Source organism: Coptis chinensis, chromosome 8 (assembly GCF_015680905.1).
Source record: "Coptis chinensis isolate HL-2020 chromosome 8, ASM1568090v1, whole genome shotgun sequence".
NCBI classification, from domain to species: domain Eukaryota; kingdom Viridiplantae; phylum Streptophyta; class Magnoliopsida; order Ranunculales; family Ranunculaceae; genus Coptis; species Coptis chinensis.
The window spans coordinates 76750885-76777993 of NC_141463.1; the positions used below are offsets into that span (position 1 = coordinate 76750885).

Here is a 27109-nt window from a genome sequence, read left to right on the forward strand (position 1 = left end):
TGAAAAAGGGATGGAGAGAATGAGACTTTATCAGAGAAAGAGTTGAATGTTAGAAATTAAATGATGGAGTAATTAATCTGAAGAATCCCATGCTAATGAAGATAAAATTGATCCGAGGTATAGATGTTAAAGCATGCGTGAATCTTGGGCGTTTTATGTTTCAAAGTTGTTTTCATTTCCTTACTCCTGTTTTTACTGGTACTTAATTTGAATATTTGGAGTTATTTATGCCCAAGAATCATAGTTTCTACCGTTTATTATAACCTTAATTAAATGACAATTAATCTTAATATTTGGGGTTATTTATGACCAAGAGGCCAAGAGTCATGGTTTCTACACTTTATTACAACCGTAATTAAATGACACATTAAAAACTACTCAAAGGTGTTTCGAAACGATATGGAGCGTACACCTATGCCCCATCAAACGCAGATCCCCACGCGATCCCGACCACCCTTTGTCCTGCCATTGTGTTTTATTATAATTAATTAAATAAATAAATAAATAAAATCGTCTAGCGCCTATCCCGTCTAAGCGCCGCCTAGAAGGCCTAGGCGCTAGGCACTCCCCTACCGTCCGACTACCACCTAGCGTTTTTTAGAACATTGATCATAATGCACTGTGTTCTTTATCTTATCAAACCCATGCCTGAAAACTCCAAAACCAAATATAAACCCAATCAATATCACCAGCAATATTACCAACGTGCATATTTTGCACAATGAACACCCACAACACATTTTTTTTCTTCTCTGAGATGAAAATGCTACTGTTTCGTAATGAGAAAAATAAATCTGGAGAAGAATGGGGTTTTTGTAGTGGGGGTTGTTTGATTTGGTGGGAATTTGGTGGAATTGGTGCAATCAAAAGAAGATCATCACCAAGTGTTACACTCTGCCAGATATGATTGAAGGGAGCGGAGGATCTAATGGAAGGATCAACAAAGTGTCCAAACAAATTTTCTATTTTCTATTTTGAAATTGCAATAAAAAACAAAATGAAACCCATCACAAATTTCGAACTAATCGAACTAAAAACGATAAATTCTTACCAGATAAATTAAGAACCAAGCATGAAGTGTGAGAGAGATGATTTTGGAGAGAGGAATAGGTGAGAGAAAGAACGAGTCAGAGGAAACCCAAACCCTTCGTAATTTTCATATTTTGAAAGGTGAAATATCGTATTTTGTGAAGCAAATTTTGAAATATAGTTTTTTCATCTTGATCTGATTAATTTTGATCCGACGGCCGATATTCTGCTGTTTGGATGTTGTCCGAAATTCTGCTGTCTACCTAGCCTGCCCAATACATACATATATATATGGGGAGGGATACACCCACTCCCATTTCACCCACATCCAACCCACTCCCAATCTCATTCACTTAACTCGTGAGATGATCTCAAGATCTCATGGCCGAAATTAAAACAAAACAAAAGAATGAAATAAAAGAAAACAAAACAAAAGAAACCATTCGCAAGTTTGAACTAAACTGAACCCAGCAAAAACAAACTCCAAACAAACATAACCACTCCAAATCGAACCAAATTATCATATTTTCATTTTATCAACTTCTGAAATAGATACTACTTCCGACCTTCTCAAACCAAATTCTCTACTTCTCAAATAGAGTTCAAGCTATATTGCTGTCTTCAAGCTTCAGGCAAGTAAAAAAAATTCGGTTTCTGCAATGTTGACATTTTTGTTGTTTTTTCTGCATTGCTCTAGTTTTTGTTGTTTTGATTATGTAAATGTATTAGATATTAGAGTAAATTCAGACCCATTCTTTGATAAAGTTATTATTGTTTGGAGAGCGTTGAAATCTGGACTTGGACTGGGAGTTTATTACAAATTGAATTGGTATTTGGATAGGAGGAAATTGTATATGATTGATTGTATTAGCATTTGATTTGTTTAAGCTATTAAAAAATATGTCAGAACTGAAAATAGCCTACAGTGGCCTATCAGTGTACTGAAAATGGCTAGCTGAGTACTTGAATAAACTCCCAGTACACTAATAGGCCACTGCATGCCATTTTCTTTTCAGTTCAGTTCAGTTCATTGGGGTTTTAATAGTTAGTGATTATAATCTTCATTCCCATACTTATAAAAAGATTTGCTTTTGTAGAAAGACATTATTAGCCGAACCACGTTATATCTTGTATTTTATTGTGGTAAATTATTTTACATTGTTATTGCTTGTTTGTGATAGTTAATTTCATAGCTTAGGTTTGTGATTGTTGGTTGTAGTTAAAATTTAGATTTTTCAATTAGAGTTTAAAGTGTCCAAGTGCAAACTATATTAGTGGGGATCGATTGGTATCATTTTCCCCAACACTAAATTCCCAACAAAAAGTGATATCAGGCTCCATTTTAACTCTTTTCAACATCTCATTCGGCTAACTTCCTCTGGGTCATTTTTTTTTATTGTGCTTTACCGGCCTGATTGTCACAATGTAGCAGTCTAATCAATATACAATGAGGGTCAGAAAATGTCCATGTGATTGTTTTGAAACACATACATGATATAACATCCTCAGTCTCTTTAGTTATTTGTATTTTTATACTAATCTTCTGTAAATTAAACTCCGGAGTGGACAACGGTCTTTTTCTCCGTCTATTGGTATTAGGATTACGACCCCAACTACTAATCCACCATCCAACCTATAGAAAATGTAACAATTTATTCTATTTCCTTTTTATAAGCAAAGCTGGTCAAGAATAGGTCTAATTTCAACTTCCATGATGCGATACAATATACATATGCAAGTATGCAACTAAGTCAAGTTTTCTACTTAATTGCAAACCCTCTTCAACAGTGAATACAAGAATAGTCTAATATAAAACTAAAAGCCACATTGGTTTAGAATTAGCATCAATCAGTTGATTTCGAGACATTCAAGTGTTACGACCATCGCCACTGTTAGAAACACAGCACATCGATCAAATGGCTTGCGTTGCTTTGGAATGTAATCATGTCACTAATTCAGTTGTTGTCTGTGTTGTGAACCTGTAATACATATAACAGATTTATAGACGGGGCACCCCATATATAATTTTGCATGAATGAAGCCTCGACAAGATTCATGAACATAAATTATGTATGTGCCAGCAGTCCCCTTGGGGAGCTCCCCTTCACAAGGGTGGCTCCCCGTTGCTAGCTTTTAAAAATTGAGCATAAAATCCCAAAATCATATCAGCGGGTTTAAATACTGGGAAAAATAGGAAATCCCAACTATTATCAACGAACATTTATTTTTTCTTACTTCAATTATGCACAAGGAGATTTGTGAATTCATATATAAAGCTTAATAAAATCAACCACATATTAATTGAATGTGTATAAGACTATAGTAGGTGATATGTAATACTTAATGTAAGAAACAAGCAAACTGAGGTGGTTTCGAAGTTCTTCTCCACATAACTAAGAAAATTGTACCTCAAGGAGCTGCATGTCCACCTAACAAGGAAAAATGACCTGACATCAATAGCTCATATATATCTCCTTTACGTGCAGTATCACCATTAACTACATATCGATCTTGCAATACAAAGTATAAATTGAGTACCAAGGAATAGACTGAAAAGAAAAAAGAGGAGAGAGAGAGAGAGATGGAGAAATGGGCTAGAGTCCTTGTTCTTGTGATTTGTTTGTCTCCTGCTATGGTTGAGTGTATGGTTCGTCAATACAAGTTCAATGTAAGTATCATGTTTATCACATTGTCAATTAAGATTGTTGGACATTGCAAAGTAGTGCTTCAGCTTAGTATGGACGCTCGTCTTGTACCTTAATCCGATTCAAGTCTGATACAAATTGATTTTCTCTAGGCATTTTATCATCCTCAGGAATATGATGCACCTTCAAACTATTATGGCTACATTTTCAAAACTTTACAGACAAATTTCCCGTTACCAATGTGTGCAGATAGTAATGAAGAATACTACTCGGTTATGTGCCACAAAACCTATTGTCACCGTTAATGGGAAGTTCCCAGGGCCTACACTCGTTGCGAGGGAGGGTGACACAGTGCTGGTCAAGGTGGCGAACCATGTCAAGTATAACGTTAGCATTCATTGGTAATATTTCGAAACCAACAAGTAGCTCTTGTCTCGATCATTGCAGGATATTTGAAACAAAAGTCACATTATTAAATCGTTCAGTCAATATAGAGGGGAAAATGACTTATCTGTTTTTTCGGCAGGCATGGAATCAGACAGCTCCGAACAGGGTGGGCAGATGGGCCAGCCTATATCACACAGTGCCCAATAAAGCCAGGGCAAAACTTTATATACAACTTCACAATTACGGGCCAAAGAGGGACACTTTGGTGGCATGCTCACATCCTCTGGCTAAGAGCAACAGTTCATGGTGCAATTGTTATCTTGCCCAAGCGCGGTATACCTTATCCATTCCCTAAACCCCACAAGGAGGTGGTAATGATATTAGGTACGCTGCAAGTCTGATCCTTTTTCTACAAAGAAAGTATTAGGTATCAGCAGTTAGGACCCAACTTGAGGACAAATTGTTCATATTCTTACCCATCAATAACAACACGAAACAAGAACTAACCCAGTGACCAAGGAGTTAACGTTCTTATTCTTACTGAGCACGTCCTGAGGTAGTAATTTTCGTACTGGACATGTAGGTGAATGGTGGAAGTCGGACGTTGAGGCCGTGGTCAATGAGGCATTAAAATCGGGTTTTGTACCAAATGTTTCAGATACACATACCATTAACGGTCATCCAGGACCACTCTCTACTTGCTCTTCGAAGAGTTCTTCAAAAGGTATAACCATTGATACACTTCATGTTGTACTACATTCCTAGCACAACCCTCGGGCATTTTAGACAATGCTAATAAATTTTTTGTGCTGGCTTGAATTTGTTTTTATAAAATACAGATGGGTTCACCTTAAAAGTAAAAAGAGGCAAAACCTACATGCTACGCATAATTAACGCTGCACTCAATGAAGAGCTCTTTTTCAAGATAGCAAAACATCGGCTGACTGTGGTCGAAGTAGATGCAACATATGTCAAGCCATTCAAGACCAACACCATGGTTATTGCTCCAGGCCAGACCACAAATGTTCTTCTCACAGCTGATCGAAGCACAGGAAACTACTTAGTTTCTGTTTCCCCTTTCATGGACTCTCCCATTGAAGTTGACAATGTAACCGCCACTGCGACAGTGCAATACTCGGGAACCCTTGCCTCATCACCAACCACCCTTATCAATCCTCCCCCTCAAAATGCTACGCCAGTAGCAACTAACTTCACGGATTCACTCCGAAGCTTGAATTCCAAACTATATCCTACCAATGTACCTTTGACAGCTGATCACTCCCTTCTCTTCACAATTAGCCTTGGTATCAATCCATGTCCTACCTGTCCAAGTGGGAACAGAGCGGTGGCTGGCATTAACAATGTAAGCTTTATCATGCCGACTACTTCACTCCTTCAAGCCCACTTCTTCAATTTAAGTGGAGTCTTCACAGATGACTTCCCTGGTAATCCACCTGTGGCATTTAACTACACAGGTGGTACACCACCACTGAATAATCTGCACACAATGATTGGAACTAGGCTTTACCGGCTTGCTTACAATTCTACGGTTCAAGTTGTGCTACAAGGCACAGGGCTTCTTGCACCAGAAAATCATCCTATACATTTGCATGGCTTCAATTTCTTTGTGGTTGGGAGGGGATTAGGTAATTTCGACCCTAAGAAGGATCCTAAGAAATTCAATTTCATTGACCCAGTCGAAAGGAACACAATTGGAGTACCTTCTGGTGGATGGAGTGCTATTAGATTCAGAGCAGATAACCCAGGTAACAACTACACTAAATGTTTTCAAGGGTACATTTTTAGATTAAGGTTTTTTCATTTCCTCAATTATTTATCCATTTTTTTTTTTTTTTTGTGTTTGTAGGTGTTTGGTTCTTGCACTGCCATCTAGAAGTGCACACAATGTGGGGACTTAAGATGGCATTTGTGGTGGACAATGGTAAAGGACCCGATGAGTCACTTTTACCACCTCCAAGTGACCTCCCAACTTGCTGAACAAGCAAACAGAGAAGGTAGAGATACAGTAGAAGGATTTCTTCAGATCAAAAGCAAGACCAAAAAAAAGGAAGTTCGACGTTGATTGATGGAGAGGAACAAAAGTGGTTGTTCTCAGAAATCATATTCATGACACAAATTAGTTGCTGGGAAGACGCAGAGTTCAATAACGCTAGGAGATTTTTGGGGAAATTTTTTTTTCACCAACACATCAATATTTATATTTATTTTCTTGCTTATGTTGTTTGGGAGTTCCATAATTTTGCAATTTTAAAATTCTGGTATCTTGCATGATATAGAGCCATTGAAAAGCGAAATGTCTAATCTTAATTGCATGATATAGAACCTTCTTAAAGTAACTTTCACTTGCATAGTATAATGCATCCCCTATCCCTGCTGTGTTGACTTCAAAACCTTTTACATGGAGGCAAAACTTGCTGCCAAGAAGCGCGTCAGAGTAGGGGGTTCATAGCCGACCGAAATTGACATATATCTCTGAGTCGTTCTTCCATACTTCAAGGAGCTTCTTACGTATTGGAGAGTTTATAGCTCCAGCAAAGAATGCCAGTTTCTTTCTGTAATCACATTTGAGCTAAAAGGTTTTTTACCCTTTTGAATCTCATCTTCTTTTCTACCAATATTATGCAAAGAACTCAAACTTTGACCAGCTTCAGTTGACTCAGGAACATAGAAACTAGTGTTCTGATATTGAGACTGAATCTCTTGTTGAGTTTTTGAAGAGTTTAGTGAATATCGATGGTTTAAGTAGTAAATCATGTGACTGGTCATCAATGAAGAAAAGTTTTGAAGTCGAGGAGATGTAAATAAGAATGAAAAGACAAGTTACGAGTGCTAATTGAAATTAAAGAAGGCGGCACGAAGGAGAAGAAATAAGAAACTGGTTCTAACCAGTTTGGTTTTTTTTTGTTCGGATTTTGGTAGTGGGGTCTGCCCAAGACTCAATGTCGTGCCCAACATAAATACATACCCCAAATTGGGTTGGGTCTGCCCAACACAAAATGGGGTCTGTCAATAAGAGGACCATAATTAAATCAAAACACCCAAATACCATTTACAAGGATAACTTGGTCTTTTTTCTGTTTTTGTTAATATATGGTACCCATATTATCCTTAAATGAAACTATTGGTTAGTACTTTATTTAGGAGTTATTGGTCATTTCATGTGCTGGTGAATAAAAAAATCAAAACCAAGCCATCATTTCAATTGTGTGCCACTATAAATACATTTAATTAGGCATTTAATTAAGCAATTTAATTTATTAGCAGTTAAAAAGAAACGAAAAGACCTTAAACTTCTCTCTCACCAACGAAAGGTTGCTCTCCTCTTTTCAATAAAAAAAAAGTTTTGCAACAAAAGTCAAGTTTCTCACTCCAATCTTATCGGCTTCTATTCAGATTTGGGTGCTCTCTTGGTTCCAATTACACAACAAGAAAAGAAGAAATTTTTTTATCAATCAGTCCATAATCAACAAAACACAAACCAATTTCAATTGAGTAAGAAGAAACGTCTCGCACTCTATCAAATAATTTTTTTTTATGGGTATATCCAATTTCTCCACTCTCATTCTCTATTACAATTTTGCATATGTTATGAGTATGTATTTAACATTCGATATTTGGTTTGGTCTGATTACGTGTGTGAATCTTTCTCAGGTGGGCGGCAGCAACCGTGGTTGATTTCTACATTACTACGTTTGCTCTGGCTGTAAGTCAAATTGACTTTATCTCTACTCTGTCATTACCTGCAAGCACACTTAAAGGTTATCTGTTGTTTTTTCTTCTAAGTTTGGAACTGAACCACCCATAGGGCTAGCATGGGAGGATATATTCAAAGGTTTTCGTTTTATTTATTTCAGTTTTGTCAATTTCTTTGTTCCCCTTTACTCTTGAGTTTTACTTATAAAAAGAGTGTTTCTCTAATTCTCTTTGCTCTGTTAGAAATAACTTCATTAGTAAAGGTAGTTATATATCCAATGACATTTGATTCAATCCAAGGAAAAACAACTTGCCCATCTGACCATGAGGTCATCTAACATAAAACCTTTGCAATAGATTGGTGAAAATCTCTTGAAAAATAGTTGCCTAAATATTATATGCTATATGTAACATATTTACTCAACGTAGAGAATTTGGCTTCAAAGATAATATCAGTCCAGCGACAGATTCCAACATATTGCATGAAAAGTTTAGTAATCTCCAGAAGCTAAGTTTTTAGCAAGCCTCCCACAAACACCCTTTGCCAATTAAAGGATGAGAAGAAGAAGAAGAAGATCTAAAGCTCTCCGGCTAAATAACAACCCTGAAACAGTGTTGGAGGGTCTCATCTTTTAATTTTAGACTTTTGTTGAAAGTAGCTTATAGTTTCAGTTTTCAAACATACACAACCTTGAGAATGTTCTTATTGTTTTTACTGTTAGTTGTTTGTTCTAGATACATGCATAATGAAGAATGTCGTGGAGGTCATGCCTGTTGTACATAGCAAGTGTTTGACGAACTGCGATGTTCCTGTGATTATTTACAGTAGTATAGTTTAGATTATTTGTATTTGTAAATCAAAAGATGAATACCATAGGTTATCAGTTCTTAGTTCGCTCAAAAGAACTGATGTGCTTGCTAGGATGGAAAATTAGGCATAGCATATATGCTCACATATGTTTGCTTGAGGAGTGGTATTGTTTTAGGGGTTGTTGATGTTGCTTTCTCTATGTTGCAGGGGTCTCAACAACAGTACTAGAGATGATGGTAGTAACTATTGAGGGTGGATTTGGAGGAGGGTGTAGCAACTGGTGCAATAGAAAAACTACGGAGTGTGTGGTTATATATCTATATAATAAGCTAGGGATTTTTTCTGCTTTACATTTAGCCTAACACAAAGGTTCGGACGATTTTTGGCACAATTGGATGGCTCCAAATGTGATGATCAACCTCCAGATAACATAGTTTATGCTAAATTAATTAGTTAAATGAAATTTCATAAAAAACAAATTTTATAAAACAAAAAACCAGTTAAACAAAAAATCGGTGTTCTTCGTCGATTGTTAGGTCGATAATTTTTCTCTCTCTCAAAAATTTTCTTTTATTTATTTATTTTTCATTTCGTTCTCATCATTATTATCAAGTTTAATTTATTTATTTTTCGTTCTCATCAATATTATCAAGTTTAATAAGTTAAAAATAACTAAAGAATATGGTTCACGTTGTGAGTTTCCAGAGAACACACATTTGTTAGATCATTTGTAGTACTATCTTTTCACCCATAACCATCATGCTAAGTGAATTTTATCTCAATTAATTCATAGACATTTTAAATACTACCTATTAAATACTATCTATTGTGGGCAAATCACTAAACCAAAGAGATGAGTGCCTTTAATTGGGCATATACTAGTATATATATACCTTGGGATAGAGGCACATTCATATTTTGTTAACCACATTCTAGGCAATGAATCAAACCAAACCATCAATGCGTGGCCAATCCAACGAACATAGTCTATGCTAAATTACCAAATCAAATAAACGAAATTTCAGAAAAACAAATTTTCTAAACAAAAACCGCGAAACAAACAAAAATCGATATGAACCTTCTTCTCTAAAATTAGATCGATAATTTTTCTCTCCTCTCCAAAATTCACGAGTGGGTTCTCTCTTTCGATGAAAATTCTTTCGCTCGAGGTAATTTCTCTATTTCTCATCACTACATCGATTGGGTTGGTATAATTTACATTTTTATCTTAATCCATTAATCCATGATGGTCTTCTCTTATGAAAATTTATTAGCACAACGTTCTTTTTTTGTTTGTTTGTTTGTTGATTTGCATGGCAAGATTGTGTGTTAGATCAGAATTTGAATATGTTTTGATAGATTTTCAAATTTTGGAATCTGATTTGGATGTTTTAACTTAAAATCATGCCTTAGGTAGGCCAAGATATAAAAATCCTATTTTGTGTTTATTAAGAGCTGTCATCATTCACAAGGGTATTCCAAGAGAACCAAGATCATCTTTAATTGCCAATAATGTAACTCTTGAACCTTATGTCTCTCTAATTTCTTTGATTTTTGTTAACTTTACACTTGCATTGGCTAAGCGGTCATTCGATCACTTCGGTCGACTGCATCATTATTTTCTATACTTCTATAGTTACCATCAAGAAATCACATACACCGGATCATGTCTGGTTGTTTGGCTTATAGAGGACCCAGAGAAAAGAATATCCACATAGCTTAGATCATATGATACATCAATACTTGAACATGATGTGATGTTGGCGGTGTTGATTTCTATATGACACTTGCAATGGTATGATCAGGCTCGGTGAAAATTTATTTCAAGATTAAACACCTTGTTCTTCTTCTATGAAAGTCCGGGCCTTTGTTTTCTCATTTTCCCCTTTTTAAAAGTTCAATGCACACATTATTCCTTATGCAATTTTATAATCGTTGGGTGGAATATATTCCTTGAAGGTGAAGAAAAAGCATCAATAAAGCAAACTATGCTAGAAAATATGCCCTCCAAAATATTAGTGAGTTACGGTTTATCAACAAAGGAAATCATGCCCGGACGAGGTCTTCAAAAATTTGACCGTGTTTATAACTCCAAATCGACCGGTGGCACAGGCAAGAAAGGGGTTAAGGTCAAGACCATCTCCTAATGATAGGTCTGATTACGTACTTTACCCCACCTTTCCTCGATATAACTCTTGTCCACCTAGTGGAGCTCAGAACTTGGTTGAGTGTCTTGATGAACTGGAACTGGCTTTATCTGCTGATGGATCTAGTTTTACGGAGAGAGTTTCAAAGACTGCATCAAGTTCAAATAGTTTAACTTCAAAGACAGATGCTGAAGTTACAATCCTTAACTAGCTTGTTTTACGGAATTGAAATGTTACCAGAGATCAGTTCAGTGTTAGAGGGAGAAAGCTTTTATAATCAGATGTTAAATTCCTGGGAGGAAGTGGCGACAACAAAAAAGGAAGCTTTTTCTGAGCTACTGAAGCGTAGAAGATTAGAATATGAAGCTGTGGAAGCTATAAATAAGGTTGTCTTCTCCAAAGGAAATTTTACATTTATAGAGAGTGGCTTCCGCAAAGGTATTTTGCGCACTAGATTAAGAGCTGTCTGTCATCCTTCACAGTGGTATTCTTTCTGGTCTGAGAATCATGTTTATGTTACGGGGGCCCTTATGTTAAATGGAACCTGTCAGAACTTTGTTCTGTGAAGTTCATTTTGGAACTTGTCAGAAATTTTCATTTTTTCTGTGAAGTTCATTTTTTCTGTCAGAAATCTTTGCCCCTGTTAGGCTGTATGTTAATGAAACTTGTGAAGCTATGTGTTCTTTGTATATATGCAGATGGAGTCACATAAGCTATGTCCATGTACATGCAGATGGAGCCACATAAGGACAAGAACTGGGCGAAATGTTAGGCAAAAAACTGGGCGAAATAAAATGATGTGCCTCCTGAATAATCTTAAAGCACTCAAATCTATATTCAGAATAATAGGAAACAATATAAAACTCTATCACCAGTAAAATGACTGACCACAGGTCAAATAATCCAAAAAACAACTCTTACAATTAATACCCACCAACAGCAGTTCAATAGGATTATATCAAGTTTGGTAATCGGCTTAAATCAAGCTAGTCTAATAGCATCCCAAAACAACATAGCAAAACTAATTAAAACAAGCTAGTCTATATCAGGATTGTACTCCTTTCTCTAATAGCATCCCAACAACCTTTCTCTTCACAGCATATTTGCCGCAAAACTTGCAGAAGTACTTTGCATGCTGACTAACTTCCATCTTCTTAATCTGCTTTGGCAAACTTGCACCATAACGGGTACCATATTTCCCGACGATACCTGCCTTCTTCGCCCGCTTAGTCATTGTTAGAGATGGAGGCTAGTTTTTTTTTTTTTTTTTTTTTTTTTTTTTTTTTTTTTTTTTTCTTTGGAGATGGATGGAGGCTATGGACATAATGGACTTATGGTAGCTCTTATATCGACTGAGTATAGCTGCAGCTGATCAGATAGTCTTCCTTCACAATGGGATCAGCTACTGATATGCAAAAATCTGGGTAATAACACAGCTACTAGCCTGAAAATCTGATATGCAAAAATGTACGACTAGAGTCAGATGCTACAGCAGTGGTCACAGCAGCCAATGAAGGTTCTATGCACTGAAAGCTCAAAGGAAGATTTGAAATGAGTAAAAGCAAAATTACAATGATTTAAATAACGAAGGCATTAAATAGATAAGTCGATATGGCAATGAGAAATAGAGAAATTATCTCGAACAAAAGAAGCACACAATCAAAAAAGAGAACCCACTCGTGAATTTTGGAGAGAAAAGAAAAATTCTCGATCTAATTTTGGAGAAGAAGGTTCGATCAATTTTTTTTTGTTTATTTCATTTTTATGTTTCGCAAAATGTGTTTTTTCTGAAATTTCATTTATTTCGATTTGGTAATTTAGAATAGACTATGTCCGTTGGATTAGCCACAGATTGATGGTTTGGATTCACTGTACCTAAAATGTGGCTACAGTGAATGTGCCTCTATCCCACCCCATATATATATATATATATATTTTACGTATTTCTAATTTGCTTAATCAAATAAAATGATAGTTTCTTAGCTTTTGTTGGGGAGACAAGGAATGAAATCTCTAATTCTTCTTCTTATGATTATATTTTTGGTTTCAATATTGGTTTTCTACTTTTCTTTTTTTTATTTTTCGTACTGCCACCACCAACCAAACGCAAGTTGCCAAAGGAAGAACCCATAACTGCTGAGTTTCACATTCCCGACACGACAACTTAAGAACAGGATGGCCTTCAATTCTTATTGCTCAATTTTTCATGGTAAAGCCAATTGCATGTGCAATTTATCTTTCCATACCCCGCCACACACACACACTTAGCCACCACCACTAACAAGTTTTGCCAGTTTTGACATGTTCGCCCAGTTCTTTGTAAATTAATCCAATTTAAGACTCTCTTTTCCTTCCTTATCTACTAGAACTTTAGGAAAAGCTTGGAAGCTACTTGTTGTGAATGAAGGAATGCCTTCTTAGGCCGTAAGCTCATTGGTTTAAGAGCTATTCCACTTCTCGCTAACTGCCCTATTTGCTTAGCTAATTGACTCAGGTATTCCCATTGCTTAAGGTATTTGATTACCAAACCAACCGTTGCCACACATCTAGCTACAAAGACAGACATAAGACATTGATTGGTTCACGCACCTTCTGTCATTTCACTTCACTACCAACGCAGTCGCAGTCCAATTCTCTTTCTCTATCTCCGAATTCTCTGCACAAAGGAGCTTTACAAGATGTCAGTATACTTTTTTGTAGATTTGGAAAGTCTAGCAAACAAAAAACCGATCTCCGGAGGCAAGGGATAATGGTGCAAGAGCGGTCCGAACATCATATTGATGAACAAAAGGAAACATAGGCTTACACTCACAATGGCAAAGCCTTCTACTTCTACGACCTAAACCCCTACCACTAGTTGTTACACAACTAATTAGCCTCTGAGAGAAAGAAGATTCTATTCTCTCGCCCTCCCATTCACTCATTCATTATTCACTTCTGACTCTGGATTTTTCATTAATTAACTAATTGCTTCTTGGGGAGTTCTTAAAGTAGGACATATCTCAATTGTTGTGGTGATTGATGGTGGATTATGTGTAGTTGAATACAAAAAATTTATTGCCAAAATGAGTAGTTTGCTCAAAAGAAGTGATGTGTTTGTTGGGATGGCAAATTAGGCACATATGTTCACATATATTTTCAAGGGATGGTAACATTAGGATGTATAGTAACTACGTATTCTTTATATGATATAAAATTTATTATAACCACATGTTATTTGTGCTTTTCTGGTGTTTATTTATGCAAAATTTGCCAATTCATCGGTTGGATCGCGTAAGAGATGGAGAGATAAAAGAGGAAAGCAGTATACTACTATCTTCTTCACCATTCCTTCTCTCTTCATGGTATTTTTTTTTTCCCTTTTATCTTCTTTTTATTATTTATTTGTTTGTTTCTTATTGTCTGAGTTATAAAGGGCTCACGGTTTAACTCACTTGCATATATGCTTACATCTCTGTTTGATTGTCTTATTTTTTTTTATTTTTCTTAAGGCTTTATTGGCGCTACAAAGTTCATATGTGATTCGAAGTTCCCTACTAAGTTAAATTGTTACTCAAAAGTTCACTCCATTAACAGGTGTGTAATATCGCTCCATTAACTACGTTCATAGACTCAATTTCTCTTTTGTATATACTACCATTTATTGGGTTTCATTATTACAACTCTTATGGTACATTGCCCTTCACATGCATTCTGATAGTATGGATGTGGATAAGTTGTATAGCCATATACTGTCACACACATTGAACGTTAAGGATGGCATGTGATAATTACAAAAGTTAAGTAAACTAACTATCTATGCGTAAACACAAATAATCAATCCACTAAACAAGTGCTTAAATCAATATTTCTACTCTCAATTCATTATGCAATATAGAGAGTCAGGATTCGTCCCACTCTTAATTTATCAAGACTAAATAGAATCCAATTAATCTAATACAAAGAAACAATGATGAGAGTAATGTTATGTTGAGAAATTTCTATTTTACGATTATACTATGAATTCAAATAAATCTAAATTAACTAAACTAATAAAAATAGGGTTTTGATGGAAGAGAAAGTTATAGAGAAGAGTAATCAATCCACCTAATAACTAGTTTCATGCAAGAATCGAATTATTCATTGAAAAGAGATCATATTTAGGTTCTCACGTAATGATTCAACCTAAAGCCTCAACCTTTATCATCTCTAGCAACAACCTACATCTCTATAGTCATTATTACTAGTATGTAAGATTATTACAACCAAGTCTCTCGACTTAATTATAATAATCCCTAGTTTAATTTACTATATGCTTATTTTGGAAGTCATACAATAAACTAAACTCATTGAAATTCATACACAATTAAATAATTCTACTAAGCAATCTATTCCTCATTAGGCTTCTTAATCACTCCTTTTAATTGGGGGGGGGGGGGGGATTAGCCTAATATTGGATTAATTAAACTAAAACAAGAAAAAGAAGACATAATAATAACTTGAATTGGATTGAAGTAATGGTGGCTAGGCTAAAGAAAACATAAATTAGGTTATACTAAAGAGATAGAGAGATAGCTAATTTAATTAAACTAAGAGGGGAGTAGCCAAGTTTTGTTTTGCCTTAACCCTCTTTATATAGGAGAGGGTTAGGTTTACAATTTCGTGCATAGGCTTTTTAAGGGCTTTTTCTCCATGAAACTTGGGCTTTTTTCATAGAACTTTCATAGCAATCACTTTAGTTCCTTTTAGCGCCTAATTAGTAACGAATTTACATTTATTCAACTCTGAAACCTGAAATACTCAAAAGTACGTAATTAGTGATAAACTTATATTATTAATAACATAATTGGCTAAATATAAATACTATTAAAGGGTATAAACTACAGTTTTGGGCTCTTATCAAACCACCCCCAAATAGTATTTTGCTTGTCCTCAAGCAAATATGTGAAATTAAAATAAGTGGCCAAAAATGTATTTTTAACTAGTCTCGTTTTGCTGAGTGCGACTGCATTGACCATATGTAATAAGGTCTTAAACCACTAAAAATTCCCTAGTGGACGAGTTATAGCCTCGTGAGAGTTTTCTAAAGAAGGTACTCATAAACTTCATTTATACTACAACGACTAAAAAATAACAGTAATTGTTCCCTAATTTTATCTCAGAATCTATACATCTCACTAGTATTTAAACAAGGATGATCATTCTAAAACTTAAACCAATACTTGCATAATAATCAAATCCTCTTAAGGTAAACAACTATACAATGAATTATGATATGAAATGCAATGGCAGGTCCGTTTATAAAACATTTGCGTAGCGTGCCCAAGTAGGTTCTCACAAGGAATATGTCAAAACATATAACACTCTGATTTTTCCACTCAAGTTTGCTAACTCCAATGTGCAGTGGGCACACGTTTTCTCACAATCTCAATGACAATCCAAGGAAGCCGAGGTCGATCAAACACATCTACCATTTACTATCACACCAACCTATTCCTAATTGAGCTAGAGGTTTTTATTAGGTGATACGGGGCGTAAGTATTGGTTAAAGAAGGAAGAAAATGGATATTCAAAAAGACAAGTCTGAGAAAATAAAGTCTTCATATTATGTAACTAGAGAAAACTTTGTTCTTTTGCTTCTACACTTTGTTTCCATCCTTAGCCTTTTTATTTTGGCTTTTTGACTCTTTTTATTCTATTTTTGGAGTTTTTATTTTATTTTATTTTTCTTTTCTTTTATTTGGATGGAAACTTTCTTTTCTTTTTCTTTTCTGAAGCAACTAACTAATTTTTGTTTACACAAGTTTTTCTCTTATCTTTTCTTCACTCATCCTATTTCTCAGACTTATCCAGATAGGTAGGCTAATTTTATTTTTTATTTTGTTTTATTAGGTAAAGGATTTGTGGTTTGTGAAAAGGCTAATAAAAGGCTCAGTGGGGCGACTAGCGGATAATAAATTTCATATAGATGTGAATTTCTGGTTATATCAATCCAAAGAGAGCCTAAATTCTCGCTTAGGATATAGTGTGGTGATCAAGCAAGTGGATGTGTGATTTCTCTACTCGGATGTGACTTCTCCCTTGTGTCACTACTAAGATATTTCACTTTTATGAGGCTTTTAGGTTAGATGCTCACAGGATATGTATTAAGTACTCTAACGTAGGTCTCAGAAAATTACTGCCAAGTATAATCAAAGATGCTTTTGCAAGATGTTCGTGAAAAGATGCAATGACTATTACATATATATTAATCTAAGTTTCAAAAATTAAATCCTAATTCAAGTACTACGTGAGATTTCTAGACTAATATCATCATGGAGAAAGAAACAATACCATTATCACTAAGTGCCTAGTATAAACAATATTTATGATTTTTAATATCTTATAAAGAAAAGTGTGTAATTTACATCCTAAAAGTGCCTAATTTTTGCAAATATTTCTATCCCACCCCCCAAACAATCGAACGCTTTGTCCTCAAAGTGTAAAGAGATAAGGAAAGAATTTATCATAGAAACATGGTAAAAATTGGCAGTACCTGTAACAGAAATATTATAAAGATGATATGATAACATGATACACAATTAAACTATTACGTACTAACTAATATCATTGGATTAATTAAACTAAAACAAGAAAAAGAAGACATAATAATAACTTGAATTGGATTGAAGTAATGGTGGCTAGGCTAAAGAAAACATAAATTAGGTTATACTAAAGAGATAGAGAGATAGCTAATTTAATTAAACTAAGAGGGGAGTAGCCAAGTTTTGTTTTGCCTTAACCCTCTTTATATAGGAGAGGGTTAGGTTTACAATTTCGTGCATAGGCTTTTTAAGGGCTTTTTCTCCATGAAACTTGGGCTTTTTTCATAGAACTTTCATAGCAATCACTTTAGCTCCTTTTAGCGCCTAATTAGTAACGAATTTACATTTATTCAACTCTGAAACCTGAAATACTCAAAAGTACGTAATTAGTGATAAACTTATATTATTAATAACATAATTGGCTAAATATAAATACTATTAAAGGGTATAAACTACAGTTTTGGGCTCTTATCAAACCACCCCAAATAGTATTTTGCTTGTCCTCAAGCAAATATGTGAAATTAAAATAAGTGGCCAAAAATGTATTTTTAACTAGTCTCGTTTTGCTGAGTGCGATTGCATTGACCATATGTAATAAGGTCTTAAACCACTAAAAATTCCCTAGTGGACGAGTTATAGCCTCGTGAGAGTTTTCTAAAGAAGGTACTCATAAACTTCATTTATACTACAACGACTAAGAAATAACAGTAATTGTTCCCTAATTTTATCTCAGAATCTATACATCTCACTAGTATTTAAACAAGGATGATCATTCTAAAACTTAAACCAATACTTGCATAATAATCAAATCCTCTTAAGATAAACAACTATACAATGAATTATGATATGAAATGCAATGGCAGGTCCGTTTATAAAACATTTGCGTAGCGTGCCCAAGTAGGTTCTCACAAGGAATATGTCAAAACATATAACACTCTGATTTTTCCACTCAAGTTTGCTAACTCCAATGTGCAGTGGGCACACGTTTCTCACAATCTCAATGACAATCCAAGGAAGCCGAGGTCGATCAAACACATCTACCATTTACTATCACACCAACCTATTCCTAATTGAGCTAGAGGTTTTTATTAGGTGATACGGGGCGTAAGTATTGGTTAAAGAAGGAAGAAAATGGATATTCAAAAAGACAAGTCTGAGAAAATAAGGTCTTCATATTATGTAACTAGAGAAAACTTTGTTCTTTTGCTTCTACACTTTGTTTCCATCCTTAGCCTTTTTATTTTGGCTTTTTGACTCTTTTTATTCTATTTTTGGAGTTTTTATTTTATTTTATTTTTCTTTTCTTTTATTTGGATGGAAACTTTCTTTTCTTTTTCTTTTTTGAAGCAACTAACTAATTTTTGCTTACACAAGTTTTTCTCTTCTCTTTTCTTCACTCATCCTATTTCTCAGACTTATCCAGATAGGTAGGCTAATTTTATTTTTTATTTTGTTTTATTGGGTAAAGGATTTGTGGTTTGTGAAAAGGCTAATGAAAGGCTCAGTGGGGCGACTAGCGGATAATAAATTTCATATAGATGTGAATTTCTGGCTATATCGATCCAAAGAGAGCCTAAATTCTCGCTTAGGATATAGTGTGGTGATCAAGCAAGTGGATGTGTGATTTCTCTACTCGATTTGACTTCTCCCCTTGTGTCACCACTAAGATATTTCACTTTTATGAGGCTTTTAGGTTAGATGCTCACAGGATATGTATTAAGTACTCTAACGTAGGTCTCAGAAAATTACTGCCAAGTATAATCAAAGATGCTTTTGCAAGATGTTCGTGAAAAGATGCAATGACTATTACATATATATTAATCTAAGTTTCAAAAATTAAATCCTAATTCAAGTACTACGTGAGATTTCTAGACTAATATCATCATGGAGAAAGAAACAATACCATTATCACTAAGTGCCTAGTATAAACAATATTTATGATTTTTAATATCTTATAAAGAAAAGTGTGTAATTTACATCCTAAAAGTGCCTAATTTTTGCAAATATTTCTATCCCACCCCCCAAACAATCGAACGCTTTGTCCTCAAAGTGTAAAGAGATAAGGAAAGAATTTATCATAGAAACATGGTAAAAATTGGCAGTACCTGTAACAGAAATATTATAAAGATGATATGATAACATGAAACACAATTAAACTATTACGTACTAACTAAATTGGAGTAAACATGACAGGTAATGGGTGGCAAAACGTTTTGAAATGAAATACCAAAATACGCCACCCCCAAACAAAATTGGAAAACTCTTTTTAAGTTTGAAAATTTTTGTTTGGCCTATACTACAGAAAGGTGATATTGTACAAAAACTTGGGTCTTTTAAAGTCAGATTCCCTAAACTTAATGTGATATATATGTATTAACATGTAGTTTATCATATATCAATAATCTAAATAATTGTGGATCTTTCCATAAATAGTTAACACAGAATACATCATCAAACAGAATCAAGCACCAAGATTTTCTATGACGTGGCTTAGTGGAATGGGAAGGAATTCTGATGGATATAGAACCTAATCGAGCATACATTTTCTTCTTTTTCCTCCTATGAAAGGGAGGCCAAGTGAATGAAGGTGAGAAAATAGATGGTTGTGGAAGATACGTGGGATGTGGATAATTTTGAGAAGGAAGGAATGGAAAAAATGAAAAAAGTGTCAGGTGACTTGTCCTTGGGTGTTACTTCTTCATCAGATGGGTTTAGAAAGTCATGAAGTATAGGAGAAACAAGAAGGTCATTTACAAACTCAATGATTCTTTGAAAAGGTAGAAGGTAAGGAACATTCGTGATGGAAGGTGAATGAGTGACATGAGAATGTGAGGTGGGTGAATGGTGCTCAACTAGTGTTCTTAGTTCTATATCATCAAAGGCCTTAAGATATGCAAGACATTCCTTAATAGGTGGGTAAGAAGAATCACTGGGATAGAGGGTGAAAAATTCTTCTTCTGTTATGGCGTCAAGAGATGAATGGATGTCAAAAAGAGGGGACTCGCGAGGTGGCAAAGAAGGGTTGCAAAAGAGTCGAAGGAAATCTTTCTCGATGTTATCTACGTCTAGGGAGTAGAAATTATGATCCTTGTCTTCTTCCATAAGAGGGGTATCTACTAGTGTGGGGACTAAAGCGTCAACCGCACTAATGTGAGATACAAAACTCTCAATAGACTTCACTTTTTCTTCTACAGGCAAACCTAGTTGTCCTTGCTTTTGTCTAAACATGTTAACTTCCATAGAAAGATTTCCAAAAGAAAGAGTCATTGAGCTATCCCGACAATTGATTTGGGCATTGGCGGTTGCCAAGAAAGGACGCCCTAAGATGATGGGAATGGAATCATGAGCAACTTCTGTGTCGAGAATAACAAAGTCGGCTGGATAGTAAAAATCCTGAACTTTAACGAGAATATTTTTAACTACACCCTTGGGATACTTAATAGAACGATCAGCTAACTGCAAAGTCATTTTGGTTGGTTGAAGTTTTGTTAGACCTAGTTGTTTATATAAATAAAAAGGGAGTAAGTTAACACTCGCTCTCAGGTCTAATAAAGTAGTTGTTATGAAAGTATCACCTAAGGTGCATTGCACAGTAGGACGACCAGGGTCCTTATACTTAATAATTCCATTATGTTCAGATAAAGAGGGATATTGTTCAGTTAAGAAGGTTTCATTGGGTATGTTGGTTTTCCTCTTCTTGGTGCACAACTCTTTTAGAAACTTAGCGTGTTGAGGTAGACTTTTTATAGCATCTAGAAAAGGTAGGTTTATAGTCAGATTTTTAAACACTTCTCTAATCTCATCAAAATTCTCGTCCTTTTTAGACACGTACAACTAGTCTCTGGGGATACAGTGGTTTATCTCTATATTTAGCATAAGGTTCAAAAGTATTATTAGTCTTTGTGTTATTTTTAGCCGTTTTCCATCTAGGTGTCCATACTGGAACTTCTACAGTTGTAGGGTCTTCAGTTTCTATAACAGTATTCGACATGGTTTCACTTTCAGCATCTGTTTGCGAGCGATCTGCAGGGATAGTCACTTTGTTATCAACTACTCTCCCTGAACGAAGGGTAGTGACTGCTTGTAGGTCCCCTGGGGTTATATTACCATTACATTGAATATTGTTTATTCCGAGTGTTTGGTTATTAGTTTGGTTAGGAGACATGTCAATAACCTTTTGGCACAAAGACTGCATCATTTGCATCGTTTGTTGCATCATTTTAGAGTTTTGATCATGCTGATCTTTTATCAAGTTGGAGTTTTATTGCATAATTTGATTTTGTTTTTCCAACAAGGTGATCACTACTACTTTGTCTGTAGATGGTTGAACTGGAATTAAGGCTTGTTGAGCGTTCATGTCTTGATGTTGATAGTTTTGGGTCATGGGCACTAAACCTCTATTCTGGTCACTTAAGTTTCCTTGTTCTTGAGGTTGAGTTAACTGGTTGAAGTTTGATGGTTGTGGTGGTGGTTGTGCATAGACAAGAGGACAATAGAAGTCGGAATGCTCAAGACTAAAACAGACATTACAACGAGTAGATTTAATGTTCATGACTTGAGTGGGTTGTTGTTGAATAGAGAGGACATCTAACTTTTTAGTGAGGGCATCGATAAGAGTTTTAAGCTCGGAATCAGGTTTATCCTCAAAAGAAAAAGTGGAGTGGGAAGAGTCGTTACCTCCCCAATTGTTGTTCCTCTTAGATTGATCTTCTAAGAATTTATAAGCCTCCAAGGCTCCTTTACTAAGAAAACTACCCCCAGTCATAATATCTAGAACCTCTTTATGATAATGTGAAAGCCTTTTGAAGAAAGCACGAACAAGCGTGTCTTTTGCAAGGTTATGATGCGGGCATTCTATGAGAATATCAGTGAAACGGTTCCAGGTCTCTGAAAAGGATTCATGAGGGTTCTAGTGGAAGAAATGAATCTTTTGAAGCATTTCATCGATCTTCAGTGGTGGGTAAAACTGTTTCATGAACAATTGAACAAGTTGAGCCCATGAGTCCACATAGTTTGGCATTTGGACAGTTAACCAAGATGTCACCTTATCGGCTAGGGTGAAAGAAAACACCATAAGTTTAACTTGATTCGGACTTACGCTAGGGTGAAAGAAAACACCATATAGTGAGATCTTGTTCTATCCTACGCATATGCTGGTAAGGCTTCTTGTGGTCTAAACCATGAAAAACCGGTAACAAGTTAAATATATTAGGGGGAATTCGAAAATCCCCCACTAGGTTTGCAAGAACGATGCACGACTTAGGGCCATCGTTTAGTGCTTTATAAAAATCAGAGAGAGGAGTCTTTAGTTCTTTAGCCATTGAGGCAGGTGTAGTGTGTGAAATTCTAGATAGGCGTGTGGCATTTATGTCTATGAAAAACAAGCCTGATTATACTAGAATTAAACTCCTCTGACAGAAGAAACAAAGAGTGAAAGAAGGAGTACCTGAATGCCTCGTTTCTACGCGTTTGAATAGCGTCTTGTATACGCGATCTCAGTGTATTCAAGAAGATAGAAACACTGAATAACTTGAATAAACAAAAGTTTGAACTAACCTGTGAAATCTAGCTTATTCAGAAGAGGGTGCGGGCGTGCTTGGAATTAGCCTAATAAGGGTGCAGGGCACACTCTTGCCTGACTCAAAGTCCAAGCGCTTGACGGCGGGGCACACTTAGAATTAGGCTAAAACGGGTGCAGGCGCGAGCTCCAAAAAATTTGAAATTTTTACAATAGTTTTCTAAGACGTCCAATAAGCCGTCTGTAAAATTTCAGATCCATCGGAGTTATGAAAGTCCTTCTACTTCCCTGCAAAATTTGTGAAACAGTTTTCGGACACAACACAAATAACCGAATGGTTAACCAACCAAAACAGAGCCAAAAATCGCCAAAATTGTAATTGAGACTTATGAAAGATCATGCAGGTTCCTGTAAAACTTTTAGAGTAATTGGAGTTCTAAAAACCCTCTTTATCGGTTGTTGTTCCAGAACTTAAGTGTTACCAAACTGCAGAAACACACTGAAAACAATCAACTAGTTAGATAGTCAAAACAAATAAAAAACTCTTCAAACTTTTAATGTAAACTTCTGACTTTTGATATATACTACTGTAAAAATCTTAAAATTTTTGGACCTACTTAAGAAATCTTACTCGTCAGTTTTTCCCAAAACTTATAGTTTGAAAGCTGAAATGCAGCACTGTAAAGATGGTATTAGTTCGCTAGGTGAAACAACTAGGAAAAATCTGAAAAGATTCTAGTAAATCAACAACACCTTAAAGATTATGCCTGTACACTTTCAGAATTTTTTGAAATTTATAAATACCTTTTATGCAGTGTTCTTCACTGTGAATCCGCAGGCACATGGGAGGGCGGGCGCACTTTGAACAAGGAAAAATGGAGGGCGGGTGCCCCTGTGTCTAAAACAGTGAACAGTACTGAAAATGTAAGAAATAAGAAAGAAAATTTTTAAGGGTGGGTGGGTTGAGAATGGGGGATTGCCCCTTGGATTCAACCAATTGAATTCTTGTCCTAAAAGAGTTTAAGATGGCAGCGGTGCCATTTGATAATTACAAATTTATGTAGACTAACTATCTATGCGTAAACACAAATAATCAATCCACTAAACAAGTGCTTAGATCAATATTCCTACTCTCAATTCATTATGCAATATAGAGAGTCAGGATTCGTTCCACTCTTAATCTATCAAGACTAAATAGAATTCAATTAATCTAACACAAAAAAACAATGGTGAGAGTAATGTTATGTTGAGAGATTTCTATTCTACGATTATACTATGGATTCAAATAAATTTAAATTAACTAAACAAATAAAAATAGGGTTTTGATGGAAGAGAAAGTTATAGAAAAAAGTAATTAATCCACCTAATAACTAGTTTCATGCAAGAATCGAATTATTCATTGAAAAGATATCATATTTAGGTTTTCACGCAATGATTCAACCTAAAGCCTCAACCTTTATCATCCCTAGCAACAACTTACATCTCTATAGTCATTATTACTAGCATGTAGGATTATTACAACCAAGTCTCTCGATTTAATTATAATAATCCCTAGTTTAATTTACTATATGCTTATTTTGAAAGTCATACAATAAACTAAACTCATTGAAATACATACACAATTAAATAATTCTACTAAGCAATTTATTCCTCATTGGGGGGGGGGATTAGCCTATTATCATTGGATTAATTAAACTAAAGCAAAAAAAAGAAAACATAATAATAACTTGAATTGGATTGAAGTAATGGTGGCTAGGCTAAATAAAATATAAATTAGGCTATACTAAAGAGAGAGAGAGAGAGAGAGAGAGAGAAATCTAATTTAATTAAACTAAGAGGGGAGTAGCCAAGTTTTGTTTTGCCTTAACCCTCTTTATATAGGAGAGGGTTAGGTTTACAATTTCGTGCATGGGCTTTTTAAGGGCTTTTTCTCCATGAAACTTGGGATTTCTTTATAGAACTTTCATAGCAATCACTTTAGCTCCTTTTAGCGCCTAATTAGTAACGAATTTATATTTATTCAACTCCGAAGCCTGAAATACTCAAAAGCACGTAATTAGTGATAAACTTATATTATTAATAATATAATTAGCTAAATAAAAATACTATTAAAGGGTTTAAACTACAGTTTTGGGCTCTTATCAGCATGGTTAAGGCCTTTGTATTTTAATTTGTTAAATAATGCTCCTAAGTAATGTCCTCGTCAATATGGCAGTATAAATCCAATCCAAAGATGTCAAACTGTTAGATTTGTGTAATTAGAATTTGTATTTGGCTTTTGTTCCCTTGGATATAAAGAGATTGGAAGATGATTGCATGGAAATTTGAAACTAATAACACTATATTTGGATGTATGTTCTCCGAGTGTATGTAGGGTACTTAGATCAGAAATTAATGAAAAAATTACATAACATTTCGGGCTTCAATTCTCAATTAAGATATTAAATTTTCAATTGGGTGTCTTCTTTCTGTGTTTCCTATTTGTTTTTCTTTCAGTGGAATCTTTAACCTAGAGAATGTGTGCCACTTTATGTTGCTTGCCGAAATGTGTACTCTTTTTCATTTTCGATGATTTCTAATAGGTGATGTCCTTGAGTAGGTGAGTCGCTTTGGTTTGTGATCAATTTGAGAATTTCGTGTATTACATACTTCTAGAATTTTATTTGAGATATGAGATATTACGTACAATCTTTTGTTCTCAATTTTGAATTTTGTCTATATCTATCGGATTTTTCTAAGTGCAGAGTAATCATTCCTGGATTAGTAATACATACATTGAATTGTTTGGTTTCTTCAATATCAATGTTATAGATTATTTCACGTTGTCAAATTTCACTTTAAGGTATTTCAGTTGAACTAATGTGCTATGATGTTATCTAAAGGAGCTGTCATGATGTCATTTAAATCAGCTCAAAGAGGTGTTTGCATTGCTGGAGTGAGGTGACACTCTTCAAAGGTATTTTTGTTATATATATATAACAAAAATACCTTTGAAGAGTGTCACCTCACTCCAGCAATGCAAACACCTCTTTGAGATGTTTTCACTCACTATTTTCACTCACTCATATTTCGTAAAAGTTTGAATTATATTTCAACTTTTGCTACTCAATCTATTTAAGGAGTTTAGAGGATAATTAAGGGGTCCTTCATAGCATTGTAATGTTTATATTGTTGAGACTATATCATGCATATGTCCCCCCTCCCCCGCTGCGATAAATATTCCCATATGACTATCTGGCTATCATAAGCTTATTTTTGTTATAGTTGTGTGTAATTTATATATATTATATGTGTTATATATTGAATGGTATTAGGCTTTGATATGATTGCCCAAACATTTGCAACAATGAGAGTTTACCTGTAACTCCTTGGCACCCATTTTACGGGGATTCAAGTCAATGGACTGAAGTAGAATTCGGTTTGAATGAATATGTTTGCTAAGTATCACTTCAAGATCGGTCTTCCAATTCACATATAAGTTTGTTTTGACTCTTGAGAAGGTTTTATGTTGCTTTTAGAAAGCTTAGTCCGTATATATGCTTCTGAAGCTGGAATGATGTTGCTTTTACAACGTTGATATAATGATATGGGCATGATGACACCTAATGCACTTACTTCTCATATTTAAGCAAAAAAATATTAATTAATTAAGTGTGTGTTGGTCATGATGTGAGGGGAATGGACGTCCATAGTATTTGAGCTTGAACTACTATGGTACAAATATATATTAGAAATTCATAAGGTATACCCCTCCACAACTTATTTAGTAAGCTATTAGTAGAATACTTTGCAAGCTATTGAGTGAATAAATACTCAATTACTGGGCTATCGCAGGGCTTAATCACTGATTGATACAATGGTGTTTAATTGAAGATCCTTAATTTAACTTTTTTATGTGGTTTTTCTTTGAAATTTCCCCGCTTTTTGTACTCATAGCCAAACCTGCCTTATGAATATGGTTTTGTTTCTGAATTTGGTGTTTTCTTATTATTACAATTTACAGCTATGAAGTCGATACAAACGCTAAAGAAGACATCCCAAGAACACTCGACTGCCTGTTTACAAGCAGTAGGCACTTATGGCTGTGCTATCTTATCTTGACTTCTTCTCTACTGGTGTTTAGGTAATTGTAAATATTATAGTACATTGCTTGGTTAATTAATTGTATTATGAAGTAAGGCCAATTTGCCTCTCTTTTGTTTGTTCTTTATTAATATCTCACTGTTTTCATTGTCGTATTTCAACGAGTAGCTAGCATTATCTACTACTGCAAATTTGTGATAGAAACTCCCTGA

The 27109-nt window shown here is 35.0% G+C and overlaps 2 protein-coding genes across 2 annotated transcripts; one reads left to right on the forward strand and one right to left on the reverse strand.

The window, feature by feature from the left end:
* Positions 1-587: 587 nt before the first annotated feature.
* On the reverse strand, positions 588-835 carry LOC147483143 (uncharacterized). Its single transcript, XM_086579499.1, has one exon. It carries the CDS (start codon positions 738-740, stop codon positions 588-590), a length of 153 nt encoding a protein of 50 aa, XP_086435625.1. The 5' UTR covers positions 741-835.
* A 2705-nt stretch (positions 836-3540) lies between these two features.
* LOC147483144 (laccase-4-like) lies at positions 3541-6350 on the forward strand. Its single transcript, XM_086579397.1, has 6 exons — positions 3541-3697; positions 3924-4075; positions 4201-4445; positions 4645-4785; positions 4901-5827; positions 5929-6350. The coding sequence occupies exons 1-6, from the start codon at positions 3611-3613 to the stop codon at positions 6057-6059; spliced, it is 1683 nt and encodes a 560-aa protein (XP_086435523.1). The 5' UTR covers positions 3541-3610; the 3' UTR covers positions 6060-6350.
* Positions 6351-27109: the final 20759 nt, after the last annotated feature.